The sequence below is a fragment of the Castor canadensis genome, chromosome 2 (assembly GCF_047511655.1).
Source record: "Castor canadensis chromosome 2, mCasCan1.hap1v2, whole genome shotgun sequence".
Taxonomy (NCBI): domain Eukaryota; kingdom Metazoa; phylum Chordata; class Mammalia; order Rodentia; family Castoridae; genus Castor; species Castor canadensis.
Window position 1 is genome coordinate 105,122,595 of NC_133387.1, and position 26,823 is coordinate 105,149,417.

The 26,823-nt window shown below is 50.7% G+C and overlaps 2 protein-coding genes and 2 non-coding genes across 4 annotated transcripts; all 4 read left to right on the forward strand.

The window, feature by feature from the left end:
• The first annotated feature begins 1,368 nt into the window (after positions 1-1,368).
• On the forward strand, positions 1,369-3,584 carry LOC141418096 (whey acidic protein-like). Its single transcript, XM_074058183.1, has 4 exons — positions 1,369-1,487; positions 2,571-2,708; positions 2,926-3,081; positions 3,493-3,584. Exons 1-4 carry the CDS (start codon positions 1,415-1,417, stop codon positions 3,582-3,584), a joined length of 459 nt encoding a protein of 152 aa, XP_073914284.1. The 5' UTR covers positions 1,369-1,414.
• Positions 3,585-10,159: 6,575 nt separating this feature from the next.
• Tbrg4 (transforming growth factor beta regulator 4) lies at positions 10,160-20,945 on the forward strand. Its single transcript, XM_020163983.2, has 11 exons — positions 10,160-10,305; positions 12,610-13,074; positions 15,193-15,513; positions 16,244-16,415; positions 16,671-16,828; positions 17,372-17,482; positions 18,178-18,322; positions 18,597-18,839; positions 19,003-19,114; positions 19,264-19,378; positions 19,874-20,945. Exons 2-11 carry the CDS (start codon positions 12,661-12,663, stop codon positions 19,973-19,975), a joined length of 1,893 nt encoding a protein of 630 aa, XP_020019572.1. The 5' UTR covers positions 10,160-10,305; positions 12,610-12,660; the 3' UTR covers positions 19,976-20,945.
• Positions 15,925-16,060, forward strand: LOC141421102 (small nucleolar RNA SNORA5). The gene has a single exon (XR_012445781.1). It is a non-coding gene; the product is annotated as a small nucleolar RNA SNORA5 (small nucleolar RNA).
• On the forward strand, positions 16,448-16,581 carry LOC141421101 (small nucleolar RNA SNORA5). Its single transcript, XR_012445780.1, has one exon. It is a non-coding gene; the product is annotated as a small nucleolar RNA SNORA5 (small nucleolar RNA).
• Positions 20,946-26,823: the final 5,878 nt, after the last annotated feature.

Consider the following 26,823-nt stretch of genomic DNA (forward strand, 5'->3'; position numbering starts at 1 on the left):
CTGTGCCCAAAGCCGAGAGGCCACACCAGCAGCAAAAGTCCCTGGATGGACAGAGAAGTACAGCCACACCAGGGGCCAGCACTGGAGCTAGTTAAGTGCACATATGCCCTGGGGTTCCCATACCCTCTTTCCCTGCCCAGCCCTCCAGGAAGGAGGATCAAGGAAATACCCAGCAGAGGGGTGCAGTGCCCGGCAGCACGTCCTACCCCTGCCCCATGGCTCACACTCACTTGGCACAGGAGGTGCCCTTCTGGGAAGAGGCCTTCCTGGTGGACCCCTCCCTCATCAGGGTGCCCTACATTCTCTGCAAAGAGCAAGCAGATTATTCTTGTAGAAAGTTCAGAAAACTATCAAAAAAAAAGCACTGAGAAGCCAGGTGCTGGTGGCTCACACCTGTAATCTAGTTACTCAAGAGGCAGAAATCAGGAGGATCACAGTTTGAAGCCAGCCCAGGCAAATAATTCGAGTCCCTATCTCTTGAACATAAAACAGGACTAGTGGAATGGCTCAAGGTGCAGCCCCTAAGTTCAAACTCCAGTACTGAAAAAAAAAAAGCACCAGGAGAGAAATGTCACCCTCTGAGGAAGTCCCACCCCAGGGCTTCCTCTCCACCTCCTGTTTTCTTTGTACGAATTTGGAACCTGTCATTTCCTTTGTCCCTGAAGGGCCCACACACACATTTGTTAAAGATCCTATTTCTTCCTTCTTTCATTCTTATAAAATAAACATGTCTTACTTTTTAAATGAGGAAGAAAGTCAACCTCACAGGGAACTTTTTTTTAACTTAAAACCATAACCCCTTTCATGCTTAGCCATGCACTGGGGCATATTGGTGCATACCTGTAATCCCAACACTTGGAGGTGTGGCTCAAGCAGTAGAGCACTTGCTTTGCAAGTGCAAAAGCCCTGAGTTCAAGCCCAAGAAAAAGGAGAAAGAAAGAGAGAGAGAAAGAGAGAGGGAGGGAGGAAAACTACAAGCCAGGCACTGGTGGCTCACGCCTGTAATCCTAGCCACTCAGGAGGCAGAGATCAGGAGGATCATGGTTTGAAGCCAACCCAGGCAAATAGTTCGTGAGACCCTCTTGAAAAAATCCAATACAAAAAGAAAGGAGGGGGGCTGGTGGAGTGGCTCAGGTAATAGAGAGCCTGCCTAGCAATTGTGAGACCCTGAGTTCAGTCCCCAATACTGCCAAAAATAAATACATAAATAAAACTATGTATGCCCCAATTGGGGCATTGCACCTCTGTGCTTGGGCCTTTCCTATCCATGTGTCCAAGGAGGAAGTACCTTAGCCCAGCTGGGTCATTGCCAGCCAACCCCTCCCCAGAGTCTTCCTCCTGCTGGTCCTTTAAATGCACCCCAGGAACTCAGGCTGCCATCCATCACCTGCCTGCCCCCACTGCCACTGCCACCATGCGCTGTCTCCTAGCTCTCACTCTGCTCACCCTGGCAGTGGCCTTGGCACAGGACCAAGACTTCACCTCAGGTAGGCCCAGCCTTCTGCCTCACTCCAAGATAGGCGCAGAAGGGTCCCAATTGAGCTCTGCTCCTGACGCATCCTGAGGCACTCTGGGCCCTCCTAGTTTGGTGAGGGAACAAGGAAGAGAGGGACAAAGGGGCTCACCTCAGGGAGGGGCTCAGGCATGGTAGGGAAGCAGGAACCCACAAGGTGGTTTCCTCAAGACACAGGGCCAAGGCCATGGCCCCTGGATGAGAAGTGTCTAGGCTGGACTGGGCACTGGTGGCTCACACCTGTAATCCTAGCTATTCAGGAGGCAAAGATCAAGAGGATAGTGGTTGAAGCCAGCCCTGAGCATATAGTTCTTGAGATCCTATCTAGAAAAAAAACCCGTAATAAAAAAGGGCTGGCAAAGTGGTTCAAGGTGTAGATCCAGAGTTCAAACCCCAGTACTGCCAAAAATTAAAAAGAAAAAAGTGTCCAGGCTGAGATGGGATAATGGGCAGGAAGGTTGCCCCCTGGCCCTGGTCACTTTGGGTCAAGCCCCTAACTTTCCACCTTAAACAGTGGGCCAGTGACTTGCTTCCTAATTTTTACAGCTGACTTCTTATGCCTCTGTCAGCTGTATTACACTCTGGTAGATTTTTCCTCCCTCAAAGAAATAGCATCTTAGGGCCATGTATGGCAACTCACACCTGTGTTCCCAACTACTTGGGAAGTGGAGTCCTGGAGGTTCACAATTCATGGCCAGCCCAGATAAAGTTAGTGAGATCCTGTCTCAAGAAACAAGCTGGGTGTGGAGGTACAAGCCTGTAATCCCAGCTATAGAGGTAGACAGATCATATTCAGAGGCTGCCTATACAAAAAAAAAAAAAAAGCACAAGACCTTATCTGAAATAAAACCTAAAGCAAAAAGGACTCAAGTGGTAGAGCACCTGCCTAGCAAGTATAAGGCTCTGAGTTCAAACCCCACTACCCCCCCCACCAAAAAAAAAAGAAAGAAGTGGCACCGTGGCTGTTGGGGGCTGTGCTCCCAGTCTGTGTCTCTTGCCTTCTCCTGAGACGAGGACAGGGTCTGGGTCCTCATTTACCTGCCTGTCTTCTGTGCAGCTCAGTTCATGTGTCCTGAGCTCAACCCTGCTGACGAGCTGCCCTGTACCCAGCCCTGCCTCACAAGCCAGGACTGTGTCGGGGACACCATGTGCTGCCCCAGCGCCTGCGGCCACTCCTGCAAAATCCCCACCAAAGGTACCACCCTGCTCAGCTCGGGGGGAGGTTCCAGTATTGCCAAGGCTCTGCCTGGAATGATGTACCTCTACCAGCCCCCTGAGGTCCTGAGGTCTCTGAGCCAGATCACAATGGGGGTTTTCAGGCACCAGGGTCCATTGAGCTGGGCCCACCAAGGCTGAGAGCATGAAGGGGTTTGGGGTGATAAATGAAGGGCTGACCCATTTCTCCCCACTAGTTGTCCATAAGGCTGGGGTCTGTCCCTGGGAGCCCAAACCCCAAAACCTTGAGCTGTGTGCTGAGCAGAACCAGTGCTCTGAGGATGCCGACTGTGATGGTGACAACAAATGCTGCTTCAGTCAGTGTGCCATGAGGTGTCTGAGACCCAACCGAGGTATGACATCCCAAGACCCTCCCATGAGCTCCCTTCCTCCCTTGACCTCCTTCTGGCCAGTGCCTCACCCTTCAGCAGGCCCCGGGGTAAGCACAAGGCAGGAACTGGCCCAAGCTCAGGTCCCAGAGCTCAGAGGTGGCTCTTTGCCAAGCCAGCTGTGCCATCTGTAGGCTTCCCTGGGCACTTGATGTGGATTCCTTGGGCCAGGAATGGGTGTCTGTGAGCAGGAGGCTTGGGGAAGTACAGAGACGGACCCAGCAGCTGGTGTTGGACTTGGCCTTTGTGCCAGCCTGGGCCTTTGTCACTTAACCTGTCGGGGAGCACTGATGTGCTCCAAGTCAGGAACTGAGCAAGATTTGGATTCAGGCCTAACTGTCCATGTCCACGTGTGACCTGGCTAGTGCCCTACAGATGAGGATGGTCTCACCCACCTGCCAGCTGGCTTGCTCACCTGCACAGCCAGCAAAGTGCCCACCCACCAGGTCCCCCACCTGACGGTGTGAGCATGTGAATCAAGGACAGAGGTGACCGTCTCTCCTCATCCCCACCCATGTTCCCCTACAGAGAACCTTGCTCCGTAAGCAGCCTGCCCTGGGGTCCCGACTGCCAGGAGTGACCAGCAGAGTCCGCTCAACACCAGTCTTCTCTCCTGGATCCAGAATGCATAGTGCCCCCTATCTGCTGCTAATAAAAAAAAATGTACTTGCCTTTATGTCTCTGTCTGTCTGTCTGTCCTAGGCTCCTAAATGGGGGACAAAACAAATGCAGGTCTACCCCTGGGAGCTGTGTAGAAGTAAGGGATTCCCCGTGGTGAGACCATGTGTGGGAGGGCAGGGAACCCGGCCAGGCTCAGTGGCCAGGAGCCAAATTCAACCGAGACTGTGGGGCCCTGGTGGATCTCTGGGCTGAGAGAGGCCTTCCTACCTGGTTCCAGGGATATCATCTAGGTCTTCTGCCTCTGACCCCTCCAAGTCTTTTTTTTTTTTTTCGTTTTTGCAGTACTGGCGCTTGAACTCGGGGCCTAAACCTTGAGCTACTCCACCAGCCCTTTTTTGTGAAGGATTTTTCAAGATAAGGTCTCGAACAACTACTTGCTTCGAACCATGATCCACCTGATTTCTGCCTCCTGGGTAGCTGGGATTACAGGTGTGAGCCATTGGCAGCCAGCTACCAATCCTTTTCAATGACGGATTTTGTCCAAGATAGGGCCTCACAAACTATTTGCCCAGACTGGCTTCAAACCATGATCCTCCTGATCTCTGCCTCCTGAGTAGCTAGGATTACAGGTGTGAGCCACCAGAACCTGGCCCCTTCCAAGTCTTGACCAACCCAGCATGGGACAGGGCAGGAGCTGAGCCTGTGGGGGCTCTGGAGCCCACAGGTTGCTGGGGCCTCAGTCAGTCTGGCCACATGGAGAGGGCGAGGCCTGGTTAGCAGATATGCAAAGAGTGAGACCAGGCCAGGCACTGGTGGCTCACGCCTATAATCCTAACTACTTGGGAGGCTGAGATCGGGAGGTGGTTCGAGGCCAGCCCAGGCAAATAGTTCACAAGACCCCCGTCTCCAAAATAACCAGAGCAAAATGGACTGGAGGTCCAAGCATGAAGCCATGAGTTCAAACCTTAGTCCCACCAAAGAAATGAGAGGGAGAGAGAGAATGAGAACAGGTACAGAGCACACACAGACACCACCCTCATTCCATGCACGGTGCAATCTCCAGCAAAACTTGTGATGCCACTCTAACACCAACTGAGTGTTCTACAGCTCATGCCACCCCTGACACTGGTGGCCCAGGTTCACCTCAGACCCCACAAGTTAGGGGTCGTCCCACAAGCCTGCTCCTATCTCAGATGTAAGCCTCATGTCCTGCGAACTCCTGCACTTCCCAGTCACTTGGCTATCTATGTAGTTCCAGGTTGCCATGATACATACTCAAGTGACTCACAGAAGTCACTCACACTTGACATATGACTACACTGTTATCATAAAGGACACCAATCAGGAGCAACCAGAGAAGGAGTCTAGGGTCCAGCAGGACCAGGTGAAGGGTGGACCCCAGGGGAGGGGTGCAGATAGATATTTGTAATCACACCACTATGTGCACCCTGGTGTTTGCCATCTACAGTCTCCGTGGTAGCACCCTTCTGCATCAGTCCAGCCTCTAGCTTCTAGCACGAAGTTCCTAAAATCCACCTGGCAATGGAGGTGGCCCCTGAGTTTGTTGACTGGCTTTGCCCAGAGGAGAAACAAACCTCAGATGCCTAAGACAACAGGTTATTTAGCAACTTGAAGTGATACCCCTTCTCCCCTGGAAATTAGGTGCCCAACCTCCTACGGAATGGACAACAGGAACATTAAGATCCTTGATGCTTGCATTTCAAAGAGATGGCACCAAGGCTTTTAGAAAGATGCTACTGGATGAATGGCTTAAGAAAAAAATATTATATATATGCATATGGGTGTATAATAAAATATGTGTCCAATAAAACTCCATTGTGTGTGTGTCACACACACACATAGATACAACGGAGTTTTATTCAACCACAAAGAATGAAATTTTCTGTTTGCAGGTAAATGGATGGAACATCAACTTAAATGAAGTTAGCCAGGTCAGAAATGTTTTCTCTCATATGTGGAATACAGACCTAACACAAATACAGCAATATTATGAAAAACATGCTAAGGGGAGGTCACATAGGAGAGAGGGAGGATAAAAGAAGGCAGTTAAGAAGGTGAATGTGGTTGATGTACTTTCTAGACAAGAATGAATATAGAATTTTTAAACCTGTTGAAATCACCTAAGAAGAGGCTAAAGTAGAAAGAAGAAAAATAAATGAACCAATTCAGGTTCTAATCCATATATATATGGAAAGGTCACAAGGAAACTCCCTGTGTAGCTATCTTAAACAAACAAAAAAGTCTTTTTTCAAAAAATAAAGGATAGGAAGATAAAACAGGTCCTGCCTGGGGTTGGCACCAGTGGGAGGGGGAGGATATAAGGAAAGGGTGTAGGAGGAGAATATGGTGGGAATATTACGTCTCATGTATGAAAATGGAAAAATGAGACCTGCTGAAACTGTTCCAGGAATGGAGGGAGGAGGGATAAAGGAGAATGATGGAGGGGGTGAATTCAACTAAGATATAGTGTAAGAACTTTTGTAAATGTCACAGTATACAACTATAATAATAAAGACACTACTGAGTCATACATCTGACAAAAGGCCTATTGAGTCTCCAAAAAGGCTGACTACATCTCAAAGAAAGGAAGCACACCAGACACACGCTCTGAGGGATGGGAGAACTCGAGTCCCTTTCACCAGGGACACTGCCTCTGATTTTTGGCTTGTTTTGTCCTTACAGACTCACACCCTACTCAAGTTCCACTTCCTGCCAACTGGGGGCCCAGGGGCCCTCTGGTTGGTGTTTTTCCTTTGGATCTGTATGCCTCTGCCCCACTAGGAAGGATGGATGAATGTCCCCAAGCAGGGGACGGATGCCAATAGGTAGAGACCAGGTCATGCCCATTCTTGGGCTCCTTCCATCAGAGCTGGGGGCCTCGGGATGGATATGCCCATCTTAAGGCACCAGGACTTAGGTGTCAGGAACAGCACGTTGTAGCTTTGATCTCTGTACTGGAATTTGCCAGAGGACCCATCGGGTTTTGCTGTGCCTGGCCAGCCCACCCACAGAGGGGGATGTGGCTCTGCCGGTCACTTAAGGCCACTGGCATGAGGATATTGGCTGTGTGGGAGTTGTCACCTGGCCAGTCCCGGTGATTCCAGGAACTGCAACTGGGAGTGGGCCTCGAAGCTCTGTGGAACCTCAGAGCTCAGGTGCTCTGTCTTCAAGGCTCCAACCCTCATGGGCTACATGGAGCCCCTCTGCCACCCACCCTCTACCTGGAAGAAACATGGCTGGAGCTGCTCTTTGATTTAAGCCTGTGCCTTCTGAGTTGAAGCCCCATCTGGCTCACCCGCTCAGCACAAATGGTATAGAGATGACTCCTACCAGCAGGCTGGATAGGATGAAGGTCACCCCAAGATATGGTCAACCTGCTTCCATCCTTGCTGTGGGGAAAAGGCCCTTTTCAGATCTTGCAAGGAAGGGAAATGGGCTATTCATACTGAACCCCAGGGGCCCACATACACAGGGAACTCTCAATCCCGGAGAGCATGTAACCCAAGCTCACAGGTTACATGACCTTGTGAAATCACCTTCTGAAGTGATGGAAACACCTGTCCATCCCTTACCCAGTCAGTGAACACAGACAGAAGGTGTTTTGTTTGTTTTGGTTTCAGACAGGATCCCACTATGTAGCTCAGGCTGGCCTTGAACTCATGTCTCCTGCCTCAGCTCACCAAGCGCTGGGGTCACAGGCCTGTACTACCATGCTTGCAGGAAGCCACTCTGTGAACTGATGCATGAGCAATACATAGGCCTTCTCTGGGCGTGGCACATAGAGAGATCAGGCTGTGTCAGGCTGCTGGCCTTGGGGCACACAGGTCTTCCAGAGAAATAGCACCCCAGAGCCATGTGCAGGATAAGAAGGGGTCCCCAAAGAGCTGTGTGAAGGCTCTCCCAAAACAGTGTTCCAAAGCTGTGTACAGAAAAAAATTCTCCCCCAAGTGAGAGCTCCCCAGAGCCACGAGCAGGAGGCTACAATTTGGGTGTGGTTGGTCCACCGTGGTTCTGTGTTAGAGGCCTGATCTCCAGGACTGAAGTACTTTAAGAAATAGGTGCAGGGGGTGTCTGGTGAGAGGTAATTAGAGTCTGAGGCACCACCCCTGGAAGGGATTAACTTTCTTTGCACCATTCCTCCATTCTCACACACACTTCCACTACTGTGACGCCATCTTCACCACCACTGAATGCCAGCACCAGGCTCTCCTTTTGAGACAGGGTCTCCCTATATAGCTCAGGCTGGCCTTGAACTCAAGATCCTCATGCCACAGTCTCCAAGTGCTGGGATCATAGGTGTGCACCAGCACACTCAGCAACTTTTCACTTTTTTTTTTTTTGTGGCAGTGGGGTTTGAACTCAGGGCCTCATGCTTGTTAAGCAGGTGCTCTACCAGTTGAGCCACTCCATCAAGCATCTTTGAAAGCACAAGTTTTTAATTTTGAAGAAGTCCAACTTATCTAATTTTTTTCTTTTGTCATTTTGCTTTTGGTATCCTAAGAAACCATTACCTAATCCAAGGTCATGAAACTTTACTCTTATGTTTCCTTTTAAGAGTTTGATAGCTTTGCACTGACAGCTCTGATCCAATTTGAGTTAATATACAGTGGGAGAATCTTAGTCAATGCAACAAGTTGAACCATGGTAAGCCAAGCATCATGGTGTAAACCTATAGTCTGAGCTACTTGGACTGCTAAGGCAGGAGGATCTCAAGTTGGAGGCCAGCTTGGGCAACACAGCCATACCTGTCTTTTTTTTTTTTTTTTTTTGTGGTACTGGGGTTTGAACCAAGGACCTATACCTTGAGCCACTCTACTAGCCCATTTTTGTGATTTTTTTTTTTTTTCAAAATAAAGTGTCTCACCAACTATTTGCCCCAGCTGGTTTCAAACCATGATCCTCCTGATTTCTGCCTCCTGGGTAGCTAGGATTACAACTGTAAGCCACCAACGCCTGGCTGACCCTGTCTCTTCTTAAACTACACTTGATTCTAGCCAAAAGGCCAGGAAGCGAGGCCCTGTCTCTTATAAATAAAAATTTAGCCAGGCTCCAGTGGCTCACACCTGTAACCCTCACTCAGGACACAGAGATCAGGAGGATCAACATTTGAGGTCAGTCCGGGGAAACAGTTTTCGAGACCCATCACAAAAAAGGGTTGGTGGAGTGGCTCAAGGTGTAGGCCCTGAGTTCAAGCATCAGTACTGAAAATAAATAAATAAACAAACAAAATTGTAAAAGAGGGCTGGAGGTGTGACTCAAGTGGTAGAGCACCTGCCTAGCAAGCACAAGGGCCTGAGTTCAAAACCTGGTACTACCAAAAAAAATTTTTTTAGGAAATAGTAAGAAGATCAAAGTACATTACACACATACAAAGACAACATAATAAAATCCACCAAACGCTGTTTTTTGGGATTTTGGGGTTTGAACTCAGTGCTTTGCATTTGCAAAGCAGGCAGTCTACCGCTTGAGCCTCACATCTAGTCCATTGTGGTCTGGTTATTTTTGGAGATAGGGCCTCTCAAACTATCTCCCCAGGGCTCAAACCTCAATCCTCCTGATCTCAGCCTCCCAAGAAGCTGGGATTACATCCCGGAGCTACCGGTACCCTGTGACCAAATGCTGTTTTAAGAAAAGAAATATAACAGTTGGGTTTGAACTTGTTCAAAGTACACAGCATAAATCTGTAGCATTATCACAATGAAATCCCCTTATACTACTAATGTGTTCTAATAAACAAGTTTTTTTTTAAGAAATTATTAATTCCTTGCAACATAAAGTGCAGTACAGGAAGATGAATCAAGTTCACACGTAGACTTCAGATATGTTTTGTTTTGCCTATTCCACAATTTGTTTGTCTGATATTTTCTCGAGACAGGGTCTCGCTATGTAGCCCAGGCTGGCCTCGAACTGGCGATCCTCCTACCGCAGCCTCCGCAGTGCTGGGATTACAGACGTGCACCACCACACCGGGTCTGGACTCCTGTTGCTGTTGTCAGGTGTGGACAAATTTCCTCGGAGGATCTCCAGCTGGGGCTGTCACCAGCTCTCTGGCATTCTCATCCCCTAGAGTCCCCAGCGTCGCCCATCCCCTAGAGTCCCCAGCGTCGCCCAACCCACCCCATAATCACACCGCCCTCGAGCTCTCCTACCGTTCCTACGATAGACCCACATGGACGGGCATCACCGACTGACAACAGAGGTCGTCTCCCGAACTCCGTACAAGTATGAGGACCAGACAGAGGGACCCCAAGCCTCCCAGCCGTCTTTATTTCCGCTAAATTTTCTTCTTCAGGGTCCCCTAATCCGTCGGTCACTGCAAGTCCCTGGGTTGCATCTGCCCTCAACAAATATGGCGCTGACCCAGAACCGGGTGGTGGGCGTGGCTTCCGGTCAGGCGGTGCGCGGCGCCCTCGCTTCCGATGGCGCTCTGATTACGTAGGTCAACGCGACGCGCCGCGTGGTTCCGCGGACAGTGCGGGCGGATGGAGGTCAGTGTGGCCGCTTGCGGTGTACATCCCGTGCCGCGGGGAAAACGGGCCACTTAGCGTGAGTATCAGGGCACGAAGGTGTGACTGGGAAGGGGAAGAGGGCGGTAGGGGATAGGGGAGGGCGTTGTACGCGGCGGGCCGGGGCGAGGGGTCAGAGGGGGGCCGCTGAACGCAACCGGCTCTGACTGCTGCCTCTTAAGCGCCAGCGCCCCGCTCCCGCCCCCCGCCTCAGCCAGTGTGCACGCGTCTCCACGTCCCGCCAGGTCCATGCGGCCCGGTCTGGAAAGCGCTGGCTCTTGCTGTCACAGCGAGTTCGGTTCTTGCTCTCTGCAAACTTCCGGGTCGACATTTGCCTAACTCCAAGGCCGGCCTCTGAACTTGACTTATTTGAACTTCTCTTAGAGCTGTCCTAAAATAGGAAAGATTGGGCTGGGGATGTGGTTCAGAGGTAGAGCGCCTGCCTGGTACGCACAAGGCCCTGGATTCAGTCCGCTCCGAAAAAAACTTTTTAAAAAGAAAAAAAAAGAGGAAAAGATTTCCAGCGCTTTGTCACTGTGCCTAGGTTCAGGAAATGAGAGATGATGCTGGGCTTGGGCATGTCCCTTCTCTCTGAGCCTGTTTTGTGTTTTGTTTGGTTTGGTTTGGTTTTTTCCCGTTATGTGGAGTTTAACTTTTTTCTTTGGGTGGGACTGAGGTTTGATCTTAGGGCTTCACACTTGAAAAGCAGGCGCTCTACCACTTGAGCCACACCTCCAGCCCATTTTGCTTAAGTTATTTTGGAGACGTGGGCTCAAACTGTTTGCCCAGGCTGGCCTTGAACCTAAATCTTCCTGATCTGAACCTCCTAAGTAGTTAGGATTACAGGTGTGAGCGTGACCTGCCAGGCGCTGAACTAAACTAACCTTTTTACAGCGGTAATCTGCTCACATGGCAGTAAGATATATGTGTCATATACTAAATTTACAGAAGTACAAGAAATTTAAAAGTGCTTTCTACTTTGGCCTAAGCCAGTCTCCATCACTTGTCTGGTGCGGGTCATTTAATCATTTTAGAGGGCAAGACTAGCAGATGAAATTGTTAAAAACAACAGCATAGAGGTCGGGTGCCAGTGGCTCACACCTGTAATCCTAGCTACTTGGGAGGATTGAGGTTCAAGACTAGCCCAGGAAAATAGTTCATGAGACCCCATCTCCAAAATAACCAGAGCAAAATGAACTGGAGTTGTGGCTCAAGTAGTAGAGCACCTGCTTTGCAAGCGCAAAGCCCTGAGTTCAAACCCTAGACCCACCTACAAAAAAAAAAAAAGAGCTACTGCATAGAAATACATGACATGTTTGTAAAGTAGGTGACATTTTGTGGGGCCCTATAATTCAGTGGTGGGGCAGCAAGCCTGCAAAGTGGGATGGAATGTAAAGCCTGATTAGAAGAGGACTGTGTCTTGGGAAGGGAGAGGAGATGAACTGGGAAGATGATTCTAGCCCCTATAACCTTATTTTGATTGATTCAGGAATTTGGGGGTGGTACTGGGTTTTTTTTTCAAGTAGTTTGCTGATGTAGTCTACCTTGGTTTGGGGAAACTCACTCCTATATTATATGTACTGTGTTAAAATATTTCCACAGAAACTTTAGAAGTATGAGTTGTGCATCCTGGGTTTCCCAGGATCATCTGATTTAGAATAACCTGTCATGTTGTCTCTAAGTCAGTAATTCTTAAACCTGGGTACCCTTGAAATTTAAAAAAAAAAAACCAATTAGGTGCCATAGTTCAAGCCTGGAATCCTAGCTCTGGGAGGTGGAGGGGGTGGAGATCGGGAGGATCACAGTTTGAGGGAAGGGTGAGGAGTTAGCAAGACTCCCATTTCAACTATTGACTGTGTTGGTGCATGCCTGTTATCTCAGCTGCACAAATAGGAGGATTGCTGTCCATGCAAGCTAGGCAAAAAGCAAGACCCCATATGAAAACCAGCATAAAGGGCTGGTGGAGTCACTCAAGTGGTACAGTGCCTGCCTAGCAACTACAAGGCCCTGAGTGCAACCTCCCAGTACTGCCAAAATAATAGCAAAAATAGTCATAAAAATCAAATGCTGTGCAAGCCTTCCATGCATAGATGCCTGCTGGGGCTGCAGACCTCCCACAGCAGGGCGCTTCGAGTTTTGATGTTTAGTGGCAGCATTGTGTACTGAAACAAAAGATCCCTGAGAAGTTTTGCTTCAGAAAATACTGCCTCAGGGACTTTCAAAAAGGGGAAAGGTTGAGGTTGGTTTAAAGGTTGGCTGTGACTTTGTGTCATTCCTCATGGTTTTTTTCCAGTTTGTGGATTAGGAGGTACCCTCTCATGTCCCTCTCTTTTTTTCTCCTCAGGGCTTTAGGGTTGCTTGCTAGGAGCATACCTCCCTGCTCCTGCGGGCCAACATGGCAGCCCGCCTGGTGAAGCGATGCATGTGCCTGTGGCAAGAAGCTACTCGCCTGGTCCCTGCTGTGGCTCCAGTTGGCCAACTGAGACTTGCTGGAGTGCCCCATAAGACTGTGACCTTTTCAGCCACTTCCCACAGTTCCCACTCCCCAGGTTCCTTGACAGAGCTAGTAGAGAGGGAGCAGGTCTTTACTCCTTACCCAGAGAAACAAGAGCTGGACGACCTCATCGAGAAGGCCGCTGGGCCAGAGGAGCTCCTGGAGCTACTGCATGGTGGTCACAGCCTGCATCACAACCACGCAGCCCTCATACTCATCAGGCTCTCTCGCCTGCTGTCTGATAAGCCAAGAGAAAAGGCCCTGCTCGTGCAGGATGCCCGCTTCCAGCAACTTCTCCATTTGGTCAACAGCCAGGTAGGTGAGAAGAGAATAGCCAAAGTCACCAGCTGTGAGCAGGGACCCCCACTGTCTTCTGCCTTTTCTAAGTCCTTTCATGTGCTTCTCCATTTGTCCTTATGGAAGCCCCTTTAGGTAAATACTGCTGCCCTCACCTTACAGGCAACCAAAACACTGACGTACAAGAGATGAGACTGGTTTTAGGGGGTGGTACTAGGGCAGGGTTGAACTCAGGGTCTTGTGCTTGCCAGGCATTCGCTGTACCACTTGAGCCACACCCAAGCCCAAGCCTGGTTCTCTCAGTTCCTTCAGTGCTTTCCCACCAAACCCCTCAGGACCTGGCTGCCATTTAGGCACCGCTCTTGAAGCTGGAGCCGATGCATTGTGACCAGTGGCGGGTCCCTGGAGCTTCAGTTGCGAGTGGGTGTAATCTCACTATGTTCTCGCACATTCAGCATCTCAAAGAATGTGTGGGAGAAGAGAAAAGGCCTGTTTGTGGCTCTGGAGGGCAGCACTCAGCTCAGAAGCAAGTTCCTTCCCAGTGTAAGGAAAGACCCTTTCACTCGGTGCTTCTCTGGGCTCTGGCAAAAGGAAATATAGCTCCTGCCCTGGCCAAACTAGCCTCGGTCCTAATCTGTGTTGGAAGAGAGGTGCCCAGGTATAGGAACATTGGTCCCAGTTGTCAGGTGTAATGAGAAAGGGGTTGTACTTAGTGAGTGTTTTTTAAGCTGCAGGTTTTACAGTCTCTAATGGGACATTTTTGTTTTTAATGAGGTACAGCAGTATTAAAAGTACACATATTAAGGGGAACTTTTGTTAAGTATGGACACTTCTGACACTGGAGGTACTGGAGTCAGGTGCACATTCATTTCTTGCTAAGCATATACTTCATACAGTGAGCTTAATAGGCTCTTCTTGTCCTCTGAGGCTGTAATTCTAGTTCCTATTGTTGAATGTTTTATGCACAATTGAATCAAGTCTTAGGATACAAGAGTAAACATGGGGATGTAAGGCAGTAGCAATGGCAGCAGCCTCTGCAGTGTAAATGGTGAAGGGCCTTTCTTCCCAAGGGTTTTCCTGCTGTCCAGGAAACGAAGCCTAAGCAGCTTCTCTGTTCCCAGCTCACCCCCTGTGGTGCAGAGGACATACTTAGTTCACCATCCACTGTCTTCAGCTCAGGGTGAGGTCTGAGCCAGGTTGACTTTGTGGCCACTCATGGAGACACTGCACAGACGAGTTGGCCTCTTCAGAAAAGAGGCAGCCTTGGCAGCAGGAGGACTGGGGTGCAGGTCCTGGAACATAGTTGCTTCAAAACTTGGACCTGTGTGTGCCATGAGCCTAGTGACAGAATCTTGCAAGTTGTTGGCTTTTCGTATTGGGAGTATGGAGAAGGTTCTATGGCACTGCAAGAGCCTGCTAGGGCTCTTGGGGTCTTCCCAAGAGACCTTGGCATTTGGGGGCAGGCAGGGTTCAGAGGTGCCAGGGATGTTTGTATTCAGGTGTCAAAAGGTTTCCTAGAGGCTCCTGGCTTGGGTCACATGCCACTGGGGGGTGGGGGAGCAGCATTGTACTTGGACCCTGTCTCTGGTCTGCAGGACACCATTTTTTTTTTTCTGTTTATTGTAATAGTCACGTTCCTAAGAAACCTCACATCACCAGAGACTTACAGTTGTTTTGTTGGAGAAAAGTTGAGGTTAGCAGGTGTTTTCCCAAAGAAAAGTCAGGATTTTAATAGCTAAAACTTTGCCATTGCAAGTTAAAGTAATGAGCTGGTGAGACAACAGGCCTTAGACAGCCTCAGTGCCTCCACCTGTGCTGGGGGTCACCCTAGAGTCCCTTCCCCCTGCGGTCTAGACTTGCTCTTGCTTTGCTGAGGCTCAGGTGTGTGTACTGCACAGCTGTGCTGGGGCCACATGACAGGGTGTGGTCTCTGTTAAATGAGCTAGATCAGTCTGTGTTAGAGGATTTTTCTTAGCGGTCAGAGTTCTTACTTGCAAGCGATAGCAGCTGTCCTGGCCATCTTGAGCAAAACACTGGATTCATGGGAGTGAAGTGGGGTTCATAGAGGCGGCGGCAGCTCAGGCACATGATTAACAGGGACCACATGTGACCCTGCCTTTGTCTTTTTCTATTCAGATAACCTCAGTCTGGCATGGGACCCTTGTGAAACTGCTGAGGAGCCTGTACACACTGGCGCTCCCCAAGACCTCCAAGGAACTGCAGTCAGTGGAGCAGGAGGTTCGCTGGCGCCTGCGGAGGCTCAGGTACAAGCACTTGGCCCTCCTGGCCGAGTCCTGTGCCTCCATGCAGGAGCAGCACTCCCAGGAACTGCTGGCTGAGCTGCTGGTGCACCTGGAGAGGCGCTGGACAGAGATTGAAGACGGCCGCACAGTGGTGGCTGTCATGATGAAGGCAGGGCACCTCTCAGAGCCACTGATGAACCGCCTGGAAGATAAGGTATGGGTTTGAGAACAGGCAGCACCAAGACAGGAGCCCTGGAAGTTTCTGTCCAGAATCTTAGGCATCACACACAGAGGGACCAGAAGGCTCCGAGGGGAAGCAAGTGATGACTCTGGCCACATTAGTCCAGTACCACCTGCCCACTTGCTCCTAACACAGCTATTTTCCTCAGTTACACCTGTTTTCCTCCTGAGTCTGCCACCTAGGAGCTGGGGGTATAGCTCAGTGGTTGAGCACTTGCCCAGTATGTACAAGGCCCTGCACTGCAAGAAAACTAATGCTGTCACTTACATGATCTTGAGAAGTAGGTGTGACAGGCAGCTTCTAGACTTGGACAGCCCCTGCTTCTAGCTAGAACCCTCCTGGAGGTGCTGTGTCCTGTCCCCCTCCATCCCTTAGTACTGTCCCTGCAGTCAAGTCAAATTCAGCCCCTGTCCTGTCGTGGTGGGGGCTGGCCTAGATGGCTGCCATAGCAAGCTCTGCTGCTCATGGGCCTTGGGTCCCCTGCTCTGGGACCTGGGGATAAGTTTGGCTGCAGACACCATATTCTAGGTCCAGGGTTCCTGGGGCAAGTGAGGAGGCAGGTCCTGCACAGAGGGGCCTGTGTGGAGTTAGCTCAGGCCCAGTTGCTGTCTCGCAGGGGCTGCACTGGATGGGACCCCTTCCCCCAGCTTGTCCCCACCACCTCAGGCCATCAAGCTGACCCCTGCACGGCTGTGGTTAACAGTGTCTGGAGCTGGTGGAACAGTTTGGCCCTGACGAGCTGCGGAAGGTGCTGGTGACACTGGCAGCTCAGAGCCGGCGGTCGGTGCCACTTTTGCGGGCCATCTCCTACCACCTGGTACAGAAGCCCTTCCTGCTGACGAAAGGCATGCTCCTGGACCTGGCCTACGCTTATGGTGAGAAGAGGGCACCCGGCTGGGCAGGTGCCTGCAGCTGTGTCAAATTCAGTGTCTGCCCTGTCCATGGCAGGCACTGGCCCAGAAGGCTGCCACAGAAACACTGTGACTCATGGGCCCTGTTCCCTTCACCTGGGCTCAGGGATAAATTTGATCACAGACACTAAGCCTCTAGAGTTCAAGGCAAGGTGGTTTGGGGCCGTGGGTGACTGCTGACCTCTCCAGCTAAGATCTGTGGTCTGCTTTGTCCCAAAGGCAAACTCAGCTTTCACCAAACCCAGGTGTCCCAGCGCCTGGCTGCTGACCTGCTGTCCCTCATACACAGCCTGACACCCAGCGAGGTGGCCCGCTGTGCCAAGTCCTTTGCCTTCCTCAAGTGGCTCAACTTACCCCTGTTTGAAGCCTTTGCCCAGGTGAGCCAGGGCCGGCTCTAGGGCTCTCTGTCCCCAACTCAGAAGGTGGCTGCATAGGTCTGTGGCGGGAACTGTTGCTTTAAACGGGGAAGTGAAGGCAGTCTGAAAAGATTTGCTGGAGGGTGATAAATATTGTTCCTTTCTTTTTCACTTATTTGGAAGGAGGTGTTATGGTTCAGTAGTGGGAAACATACCTGAGACTTGTTTCTTCTGTTCCCAAATGCTGTGTTTCCATTCATCTTGGAGCAGCCATGGGGGGAGGTGCAGTGAAGTCAAGGATCCCTTTGGAATTCTCCCAGCTGCTGGCTGCCCCAGTGGAGTTGCAGGAGGGACATAACTGTCTTCTGTGGCCTGCAGCTGGTCTAAACCAAGCGTGCTGCTTGGACGGAACTTCCACAGCTTCTGTCAGGGAAGCAGCTTCTGGGTTTCTCTCCAGGGGGTGCATCCTACAGCTGTCCCCTGCCACCCAGTCTCCCCTCAGGTTTGGGGCTGGGTGGGAGGACAGCTGCTTGCAGGACACTCATGCTTCCTTTGGTGGCCCAGCACCTCCTGAACAGAGCCCAAGATGCCACCCTGGCTCACGTGTGCAGCATGCTTCTGGCCTTTGCCCGTCTGAACTTCCGTCCAGAACATGAGGATCAGTTCTTCAGCTTGGTATGGGCGCTGGACTGGGTGGAAGAGGGGGAGGGGCCACAGCACCTGGCGTGAGGGAGTGGGGCATACAAAAACTCCATCATGCTGTCCTATGGTGATCCCTCCCTGGGAAGGCCCTGCTCTTAACTTCCCAGTGCTGCTTTTCATGCCTAGTGGGTGCTGAGAGGCCATGGTCCACTGCAGAGACTCCAGGGAGACTTCAGTGCCAAGTGAATGCCCACCAGTTACAGGGGTGGGCATTTAGGAAGAACTGGCACGTCAAGAAGCCACAAACCAGGCACCACTGGGGACTTCTGGTACAATCTTGAGAGTGCCAGTCAGGGATACCACCTCTCAGGTGGTGCTCTGATTCTGTCAGAGGACAGGAATGCCACCTTCCTTATCTCAGTGCCCATGGGTGGGGGAGGGGGAGCATTATTGGAGAAGGGATTTGGGGGCCTTAGGTCCCTGCAAGTGGAGGGGTGAGCGGGGCAAGCCAGCATTTGGTAGTGCTTTTCAGGCATGAGGAGGGAAGGTCCCTTGGACCCTTGGCCTCACCTGGCCAGGGTCCTGCTCATGCTCCCTGGCAACATCCTCTGGCTGCAATGTGACAGGTGTAGAATGGCTGATTAGCTGCAGGCTGTTCTTGGATATCACAATCCCCGGGCACAAGGACAGGGTGTGGGCTTTTTCCACCACACCCTGTCCTTGCCCAGGTGCACGAGCGGCTAGAGCCAGCACTGGAGAGCCTGGAGCCAGCCCTTCAGGTGGACCTGGTGTGGGCACTGTGTGTGCTGCAGCAGGTACGGGAGGCAGAGCTGCAAGCCGTCCTCCACCCTGGATTTCACATGCGATTTCTAGGTGAGACACTCCTTACACACACACACACACACACACACACACACACACACACACACACACACACACACACACACACACACACACACACACCACCCACCCACCCACCCACCACAAAACACACACACACAACACAACCCCAGGGCTGCCAGTTGACCCTTAACTCTGCCTCCCCTGACCCTGACTGACCCTGAGCATGTTCCCGTCCAGACCTCTTCCAACCACCATCTCTTCTCCTCCTGGCTCTCTTCCCACCTGTTCTCTTGCCGTCCTCCAGGACTGTCTCCAAAGGACCAGAGCACCTTCCAGAAGCTGCTCCATATCAACACCACCGCCCAGCTGGAGCACCCTGAATACAAGGGCCCCCTCTTGCCATCCCCAGCTGTGGCCCCCAGTCCCCTCGCCCCTGACAGGAAGGCAACCCCCCTGCAAAAGGACCTACAAGAGGCGCTGAAGGCACTGCTCGGGGGTTCTGACCGGGGCCGGCTCGAGGTGGCCACGCAGTACGGCTGGGTGCTGGGTGAGGGCTCCCTCAGTGGGGAGGTCCTGATTCTGCCTGAGCCTTGATAGTTAAGACCATTCTGATCCTGCCTGCTACACTCTTGCCCACTCCCCCACTCTGTCCATCCTGGGGGTCTCCAAGGGACCATCCTTACAAGTTCTCATCCCGCACCTCCCCCCAGATGCAGAGGTGCTGCTGGACGCTGATGGCCAGTTTCTGCCCCTGAGGAACTTTGTTGCACCTCACCTTGTCCAGCCAGTTGGGAGCCAGCCACTGCCTCCAGGGGCTAAGAGGTAAGTGGCAGGGACCCCCCTGGTTGTGGCCCTGGCAAAGGTCCTGAAGTGTCACTGCTCTTAGGCCATGCACACTGGGCTGTCTTTTCTGCCCTGTCTCTCGGGGCTGAGAGAGCAGACAGACTTTGTCAGCCCTTTTCTCCCACCAGGGTTGCCTTCCTGCGCTGGGAGTTCCCCAACTTCAACAGCCGAAGCAAGGACTTGTTGGGCCACTTTGTCCTTGCCCGGCGTCACATTCTGGCTGCTGGCTTCCTGGTGGTGGATGTGAGTACCTGTTGGGCAGGCAGTCATTCCCTCTCCCCTGTTCCTCTTCTAGCCCCACAGAGGAGCAGGGCATGACCCCTGTGAGTGCGTCTCCCCCGAGCCTCCCATCACAAACCCAGAGGCTGCAGGGCAGCTGCTCTACCTCCCTAGTAAGAAAAGAACTGGCTAGCACCCCGAGGGCTGGGAAACCTTGGCTGAGACCACAGGGCATTAACTGTCCTGAAAACCGTAGAGCTGCATAAGGGTTACATCACGTTTTCTTTTTCTTTTTAATACCCCTGCTGGGCCCTGTGTAGGGTGCAGGACTCCCCCAGCACTGGCAGAGTCAGGGCTTCTCCACTGACTGACTCCATGGGCTCTTCCCTGAGGACTTGGAGGCCAAGGCATGGGTGTGCAGAGCTGTCAGCTCATAAGAGGGTGAGAGGTCAGCGTGCAGGCAGTGGAAGGAGCAGGAAAGGTTCCCCCACCAGTGAGACCCATACCTACCACCTCCAGGTCCCGTACTACGAGTGGCTGGATCTCAAGTCTGAATGGCAGAAGGGGGCCTACCTCAAGGATAAGCTGCGCAAGGTGGTGGCCGAGGAGCTGGCCAAGTGACTGCAGCAGTGTAGGCTGCAGGCAAGTGGTGTTCCCCCCTGAGGAGCACCAGGCAGCTTCCAGGCTTGGTCACCCTCATACCTCCCCATCTGCTTTAGAAGGCAGAGCTCTTTGGGGCTCTGTCCTGTGAGTCCCAACCCCCACCAAAGGACAGTTGTGGCAAGAGCTGTCTTGTGCCTGTCTGTCCCAGCTTTTCCTAGGGACGCTTTCTGTCATGTGCACATCCCTACTCACTTCCCTATTGCCACAGGCTTGTGACAGCCTCTATAGACAAGTGGAGTCCTGCGATTTTAGTCTCCAGGGAAGCGGACCGCGCTCTGAGTACATGGCCAGGTTCTGATCCAGCTGTGGTTACTCAGTCCCATCTTGGAAGGCCCCTTCTTCCTTGTCTCACAACAAGTTAACTGTAGGGTCCCTGATGGCCTCTTGTGGCAGGTGGTGTAGGGCTGCCTAGGCACTTGGAAGGCCCTGGCTCTGGGAGAAGACTCACTCGGCTGACACCAGAGGGTCCAGAGCAGACTGCTACTGTCAAGACCACCATGACCAGAGCCTTGTGCTGCTGTCTCAAAAACTGCTCACATGGGGCTCTGGGCCTGCTCGGTGCACTGCCTCCCAGCCTGAGAGACCACCTCCCCACCCCACCTGCCTCAGAGTCCAGGAGGTGGGGGCAGAGGAAGCTGCTTCCCTCTTACCTGGGCTCAGGCCGAATCTACTCCTCTGCCTGAAGCCTGGCACCCTCCAGTCCCTGCCTAGCACTGGGCCAGGGGCGCAGGGGGCTGGTTACCACAGAGTGGTCCCTAGCCCTGTGGAGGGGACAACGGCTAGTGCCTTCCAGGGGAGGGCAGAGCATTCCAAACAGAAGCAGTTGCCAAGTGCCTGACGTGGTACATGGTGCGGGCAGCACAAAGGCTGAGCTGCTGGGGCCCGCTGGGCTGTTTGCCTCTAAGTGAATAAAGGTTTGTCCTGTTCACCTGGGACCGCTGACTTTTATTTTAAATAACGGGTCACCATGCGGTAAAATATGCAGCACTCTCAATGGTAAAACTGCCCTCAGTGCTAATGGGAGGGCAGGACATTCCCATCACCCACCAGCACCAGTCCCCATTGCTCTTGTCACCCTAGGAATGCATCTAAAGAAATGAGTTCTCAAGACCTTTAATCTAGTGGCATGGCTTTGGCCCCATGTGTACTCAGCCATCTAAACCATCTGCTGCTTCCCAACTTGGGGCCATTCCACATACAAAGTCTGTCCAGACTTGGAAGTTTCACTTACCTGGAATTAATGAGCAGGGTAGGATGATGTCAGGAATTGGAGTGTTCAGTGTCCGTAGCATAGGTGCATTCCTGCCACCAATCCAGTCAGTCCATCTTCACTGCTGCACTTCGTTGCTGCTGCTTTTTCTTCATTTCAGTAAATCTTAGGTGTGTAGGAATGTAGTGGGTTTGGTTTTTTTTTTTTTTTCCTTGTACTGCGGTTTGAACTCAGGGTCTACACCTTGAACCACTCCACTGGCCCTATTTTTGTGAATGGTTTTTTTTGTTTTGCTTTTTTGTGATAGGGTCTTGCAGAACTATTTTGCCAGGGCTGGCTTTGATCCTTGATCCTCGATCCTAATCTCTGCCCCCTGAGTAGGGGTGAGCCACTGATACTCAGAGGGGTGCAGTGGTTTTAAGTTTCATTTCCCTAGTGACTACTGATGCTGGACATCTTTTCACTTCCAATAAATTGATAAACATTTGCCATCCATTCCCTTTTGAAATGTCTTCTCAGTTCCTGAGTTCTAAGGAACTTTTATTAGTGGGTTTGAACTCAGGGCCTCACACTTGCTATGCAGGTACTCCACTTGAGCCACTCCACCAGCCCTTTGTGTGTGTTGGATATTTTTCAAGAACTGGCTTCAAACTGATCCTCCAAATCTGTTTCCCAAGTAACTAGGATTGCAAGTGTGAGCCTGTTTTGAGTGGGGTTTCTTTGTCAAGTTTTGCTTTTTTTTGTTTTCTCCTGTGCTGGGCCTATGTTACATCCCAGCCTAGAGAGTGTGTGGGGGTTTTTTTGTTTATTCTCTCTAGATCTTGATCCTGCGGTAGGTATAACTTGCAAATTTTACCATGTACAGATGAGGTAGAGAACTGTCATGTTTTTGTCCTAAAGTCTTCTGGAACACATCTGAGGTTTTCCTGAACTCTAGTTACTGGTTCTTTGTTTTGTGAGCCATGCTTTTGGGGCCCAGGCTAAGTCCTGAGATTTCTGGTCTTCTCCCAGGGCGGTTGGCAGTGTCACACGTAAGTCTCAGGTCTGTTTAGGGGCACTTGTTCACATGACGTTGGTGAGACTTAAAGACTCCAGGTTTGGTTTTTTGCCCACAGTTGTCCAGTCACTCCAGACTGTTGAAGCAGTCTGTTGCCGCTGACTTGCTTCTGCATTTCTGTAAAGCCAGTTGGGCAGATGTGTGGGAGCCGTTTCTGATCTGTTTTCTGTACATCTCATTCTTTATTACTGTAGCTACAAAATGAGACAAAAGCTGGGCATGGAAGTGTAATCCCAGCACTTGGGCTCAGGCAGGAGGATCACAGGTTGGAGGCTGTGCTGATTTGGGCTACACAGTGAGATGCCATTGGGCATTGAGCTCAGGGCTTCCCTCTTGCTAAGCAGGTGCTCTACCTCTTAAGGCACCCCACCAGCCTGTGAGGTGCCATCTTTAAAAAAATAAAAAGCCTTAATATTGAGCAGGATGAATGAGTCTTACTTCGTTTTAGAAGGTTGTTACAGCCATTGTGTAGTTCCTTTACCCATCCATCAAATTTTTGAGTAAGTTTGTCTACAAAAAGTCTTTGAGAACAGCAATTTGCAATTTTAATAGAAATTGCATTAAATGTATGGCTCATACTGGGGAGTGTCAACTTGAGCTCAGGACCCTGAGCATGCTAAGCAGGTGCCCTGCCACATGAGGCAGGCCTCCAGCCAGACTCAGCATTGTAACTGTTGAATCATCCCAACCTAGTCTGTCTTAAGGTCTTTGCCTGATTTCATCAGTGGTTTGTAGTTCTTTGGTGTTTTGTTTTGGTTTTATTTTGGGTGGGGGGGCATTCACTGGGGTTGATCTCAGGGCCTCATGCTTGCTAGGCAGGTTACTCTACCACTTGATCCAGTTCCCCAGCCCTTTTTTCCGGTGGGTTTTTTTCAAGATAGGGACTCCCAGCTATTTGCCCAGGGCTGGCTTTGAATTGTGATCCTCCTGATCTTTGCCTCCTGAGTAGCTAGGATTACAGGCATGAGGCACTGGCCCCTGGCTCCATTTCTTTCTTTATCATTTCTGAATCTTTATTGGTGTTCTGTGTTTGGTGCCTCACCATCCCATCGTAGACCCTAAGTTACATTTGAAATGTTTTTCTGTTACATCAGCATCTGGTTATTCACATGGACAGTTTCTGTTGCCTGCATTTCTGGTGTGTGCATCCTAGTTTCCTGTTTCTTTGTGTGTCTGGAACATTTATTTGTTGGGAAGTGGACATTTTAATAGCACTGTGGCAACTGTAGGTCTTCTGGACTTGTTACTGCAGTTTGATGACCTGTTCGGTGACTAGCGTATTATTGTGAAGTCTGTCCCCACCCCCAGTGCTGAGCCTCTAATCCTGCCCCTTAGGGAAGAGTCCTCCAGATACCATAGTCACCCTGAGATGACAGCTACTGTAGGGTAGGGCTCTCCCTCCCTGCTCAGACCCAGCTGCTAAACTGCACTGTTGCCTCTAATGTCCTAAGCAGTCCTCTGGACCCTACATCCATAACAATCCACAAGACAGTTTCTGAGGGCGGGGTTTGATATTCTCTCTAAACCTGGGAAGACCCCTCAGACCCAGTGGTGGCACTGGGATCTGAATTCAGGGCCTCATGCTTACTATGCAAGTACTCTTACCACTTGAGACATGCCTAGGCACCCATTTTGCTTTATATATTTTTCTAATAAGGTCTTGAGTTTATGCCCAGACCTGCCTGCACTGCGATCTTATTTGCCCTTCCCGTTCCCGTGTGGCTGGGATGACCACACACCACCACACCCAGCTGTTATTGATTGAAACGAGGTCTCTAGAGGTTTTTGCCCACGATGGCCTCCCGAGTAGCTAGATTACAAGTGTGAGTCACCACACCTGGCGCCAGCTGTCTCAGTCCGAGGTTTTCTCCTGTATAGTAGCCACCTGTGTTCTCATAAGATCACAATCACTAATGGCCTTTACTGCAGCCTGCCTTGCTCCTCACAATACTGCTGTCAACTCAGTTTGTTGAGAAGAGATCAAGGTGAAACTTCAGCTCAGTGGCCAGCTTCAGCACAACACCCATGCCAGTAGCTGAGTCCTCAGTGTGGAGAGACAGCAGCCTCTCCTGGCATGGACCCCCACACAGACACTAGATGAGAGAAGGGCTGCCAGTACACCATGCCCTAAGGGAGGTCCCCCACGAGCAGGGGTGAGTGCAGAAAGGAGCCCTTTTAACCACACTCACCCTGCATCTGGGAAGAAGGCCCTCCAGGTGGGAGCAGGGTGGGGCACATGCCCTGTGTTCTGGGCTGTACAGGTCTGGAATGGAGTCCTCCTCCCTTAGCTCGGAAGCAGTAGTCTTGGTTCAAGTGCCATGGATTCACCCTACTAAATGTTTTAGATTTTCTTGGGTAGATAGATGCCTCTTCATTTGCTGTTTGCCCTCTGGTCCGTTTCCAGACTGATTTTATTTTACTTGCTGATACTATTTTGCAGACCTGGCACTCAATCCCAGACCTTGTGCAAGCTCTGCCACTGAGCTCCACCCCAGACCCACTTTTTCTCATTTAACACATTAGCTGTGGGGCTGGTGGAGTGGCTGAAATGGTAGAGCGCCTGCTTAGCAACTGTGAGGCTCTGAGTTTAAACCCCAGTGCTGCCAAAAAAAAAAAAAAAAAAATTAGCTGTGGATTGCATTGATTGATTTTCAAGTGTTTAACTGGCCTTCCAACTTAGAATAAATTCCACTTGGTCATGCTATATATTCTTTTTAGACATGGTTAACCTTGCTTTGCTAATATTGAGAATTTCTGTCCTAAATTCATGAGAGAGATTGCTCTATAGTTTTGGGAGTTTTTCAGTACTATCTATGTTGGTTCCATTACTTGCCTTGTAAAATGAGTCAGAAAGTGCTCCCCGTCCTCTTCTGTTCCCTGGAGGAGATTACTGAAATTCATTTTACTTCCACTTTAAATTCTCAATAGAATGTTCCAGTGAAACAATTTGGGCCTGAAGATTTCTTTCTCTTTCTTCCTGCTATCTTTCTGTTGTTGATTCTTACTGAGTTCATTGTGGTGTGAGAGTGTATGCTGCAGGATTCCAGCTGTTTTAATTGTTACCATTTGTTCTACAGCCCAGGATTCCTTCTGTTCATTCTATTTTGAGGCGTGATACAATAGCATTTTTATGTGTTTATTTTGGCGGCCCTGGGGTTTGAACTGAGGACCTCACACTTGCTAGGCAGGCGTTCTACCACCTGAGCCACTCTGCCAGTCCCTGTGATTTTTTTTTTTTTTCCGAGAGGGTCTCCCAAACTATGCCCTGGGCTGGCTTTGAATCTCAATCCCCCTGATCTCAACCTCCCAAATAGCTAGGAGTATAGGTGTGAGCCACCAGTGAGTGCCCACCCCCAAGGTCAGAAATATGCTAGGTCTGGAGGTGTGGCCCTGAATTCAAACCTCAGAACTGCAAACATAAGTCAATAATGTATGTGTTCTGCTTTTGTTGAGTCGAATACATACAACAATTGGACATTGCTTGCCGATGGCATAGTGTAGACTTTCCATGCTGTGCTGAGTTTCTGTCTACTAGCTTCATCTACCAGGTGCTGGCAGGAGTGGACCAAGTCTTTAGCTGTCATGGCTGATTTCGTCTGTTTCTTTCAGTATCCTTTGTTTGGAGGCTGCCTGGGTAGGACTATTACACCTTCCTACTGGGCTAATTCCTACCATGTCATTGCATAACAACCCTCCTTGAATCTAGTACTTATTCTGTAAAGTCTGCTTTCTCAGCTATTAACAATTTCTACTATTTTTTTCTGCTTTTTGCTTATGTTTGCATGGTTTATCTCTTTCTTGTTTTTACTTCCAATGTTTCTATATTGTTAAATTTGAAGTCTCTTTTTTTTCTTTGGCGGCACTGGGGTTTGAACTCAGGGCCTCAAGCTTGCTAGGTAGGCACTTATCACTTGAGTCACTTCGTCAGGCCTTTTGTGTGGTGGATTTTTTTCAAGATAGGGTCTTTCGTACTATTTGCCTGAGGCTGGCTTTGAACCATGATCCTCCTGATCTCTGCCTCCTGAGTAGCTAGGATTACAGGTGTGAGCCACCAGTGTGGCTTGAGTGATGTTTCTTTTTGTTGTGGGACCCTCTTGCCAGCATGCCACTCCCAGGAGCCTCTGGGTGGGGAGGGGGGGTTGGGAAGGAAAGGGCATGCTTCCTGTCAGGCTGCCTTGCCAGTCCTGCCAGGGTCTACGGATGGTGTCCTCAGGCCTCCCTCCCACATGGTGATGAAGAAATCTCCTTGGTCTTCCTGCTGGTAGGTTGGGGTCAGGAAACACCAGGCCTTTCTGCTGAATGGGGTTTTCTAAGATGCCTGCTGCTAAGCTGTCACCTGGCCCCTCACCAGCCCGCTGCTTGCTTTTTCTTCCTCTCCCTCTGTCAGGCAGGGTCTTGCTATGTAGCCCAGGCAGGCATGCACCATCACGCCCAGTTTTGGTTTTCTCTCATTTCCTGGATTTACAGTTGTACGTTAGTAGGGAGAGACAAAGAGAAACCCCATGCTGTCTGCTCTGCATCAGAAGCCCCTCAGGCACC

Bases quoted from the DNA above. Each gene is read 5' to 3' on its own strand.
- Tbrg4 (XM_020163983.2), top strand. From the start codon at position 12,661: ATGGCAGCCCGCCTGGTGAAGCGATGCATGTGCCTGTGGCAAGAAGCT. The intron at 13,075-15,192 runs GTAGGTGAGAAG...TTTTCTATTCAG, and splicing joins TCCATTTGGTCAACAGCCAG to ATAACCTCAGTCTGGCATGG. The intron at 19,379-19,873 runs GTGAGTACCTGT...TACCACCTCCAG, and splicing joins CTGGCTTCCTGGTGGTGGAT to GTCCCGTACTACGAGTGGCT.
- LOC141418096 (XM_074058183.1), top strand. From the start codon at position 1,415: ATGCGCTGTCTCCTAGCTCTCACTCTGCTCACCCTGGCAGTGGCCTTG. The intron at 1,488-2,570 runs GTAGGCCCAGCC...TCTTCTGTGCAG, and splicing joins GGACCAAGACTTCACCTCAG to CTCAGTTCATGTGTCCTGAG. The intron at 2,709-2,925 runs GTACCACCCTGC...TCTCCCCACTAG, and splicing joins CTGCAAAATCCCCACCAAAG to TTGTCCATAAGGCTGGGGTC.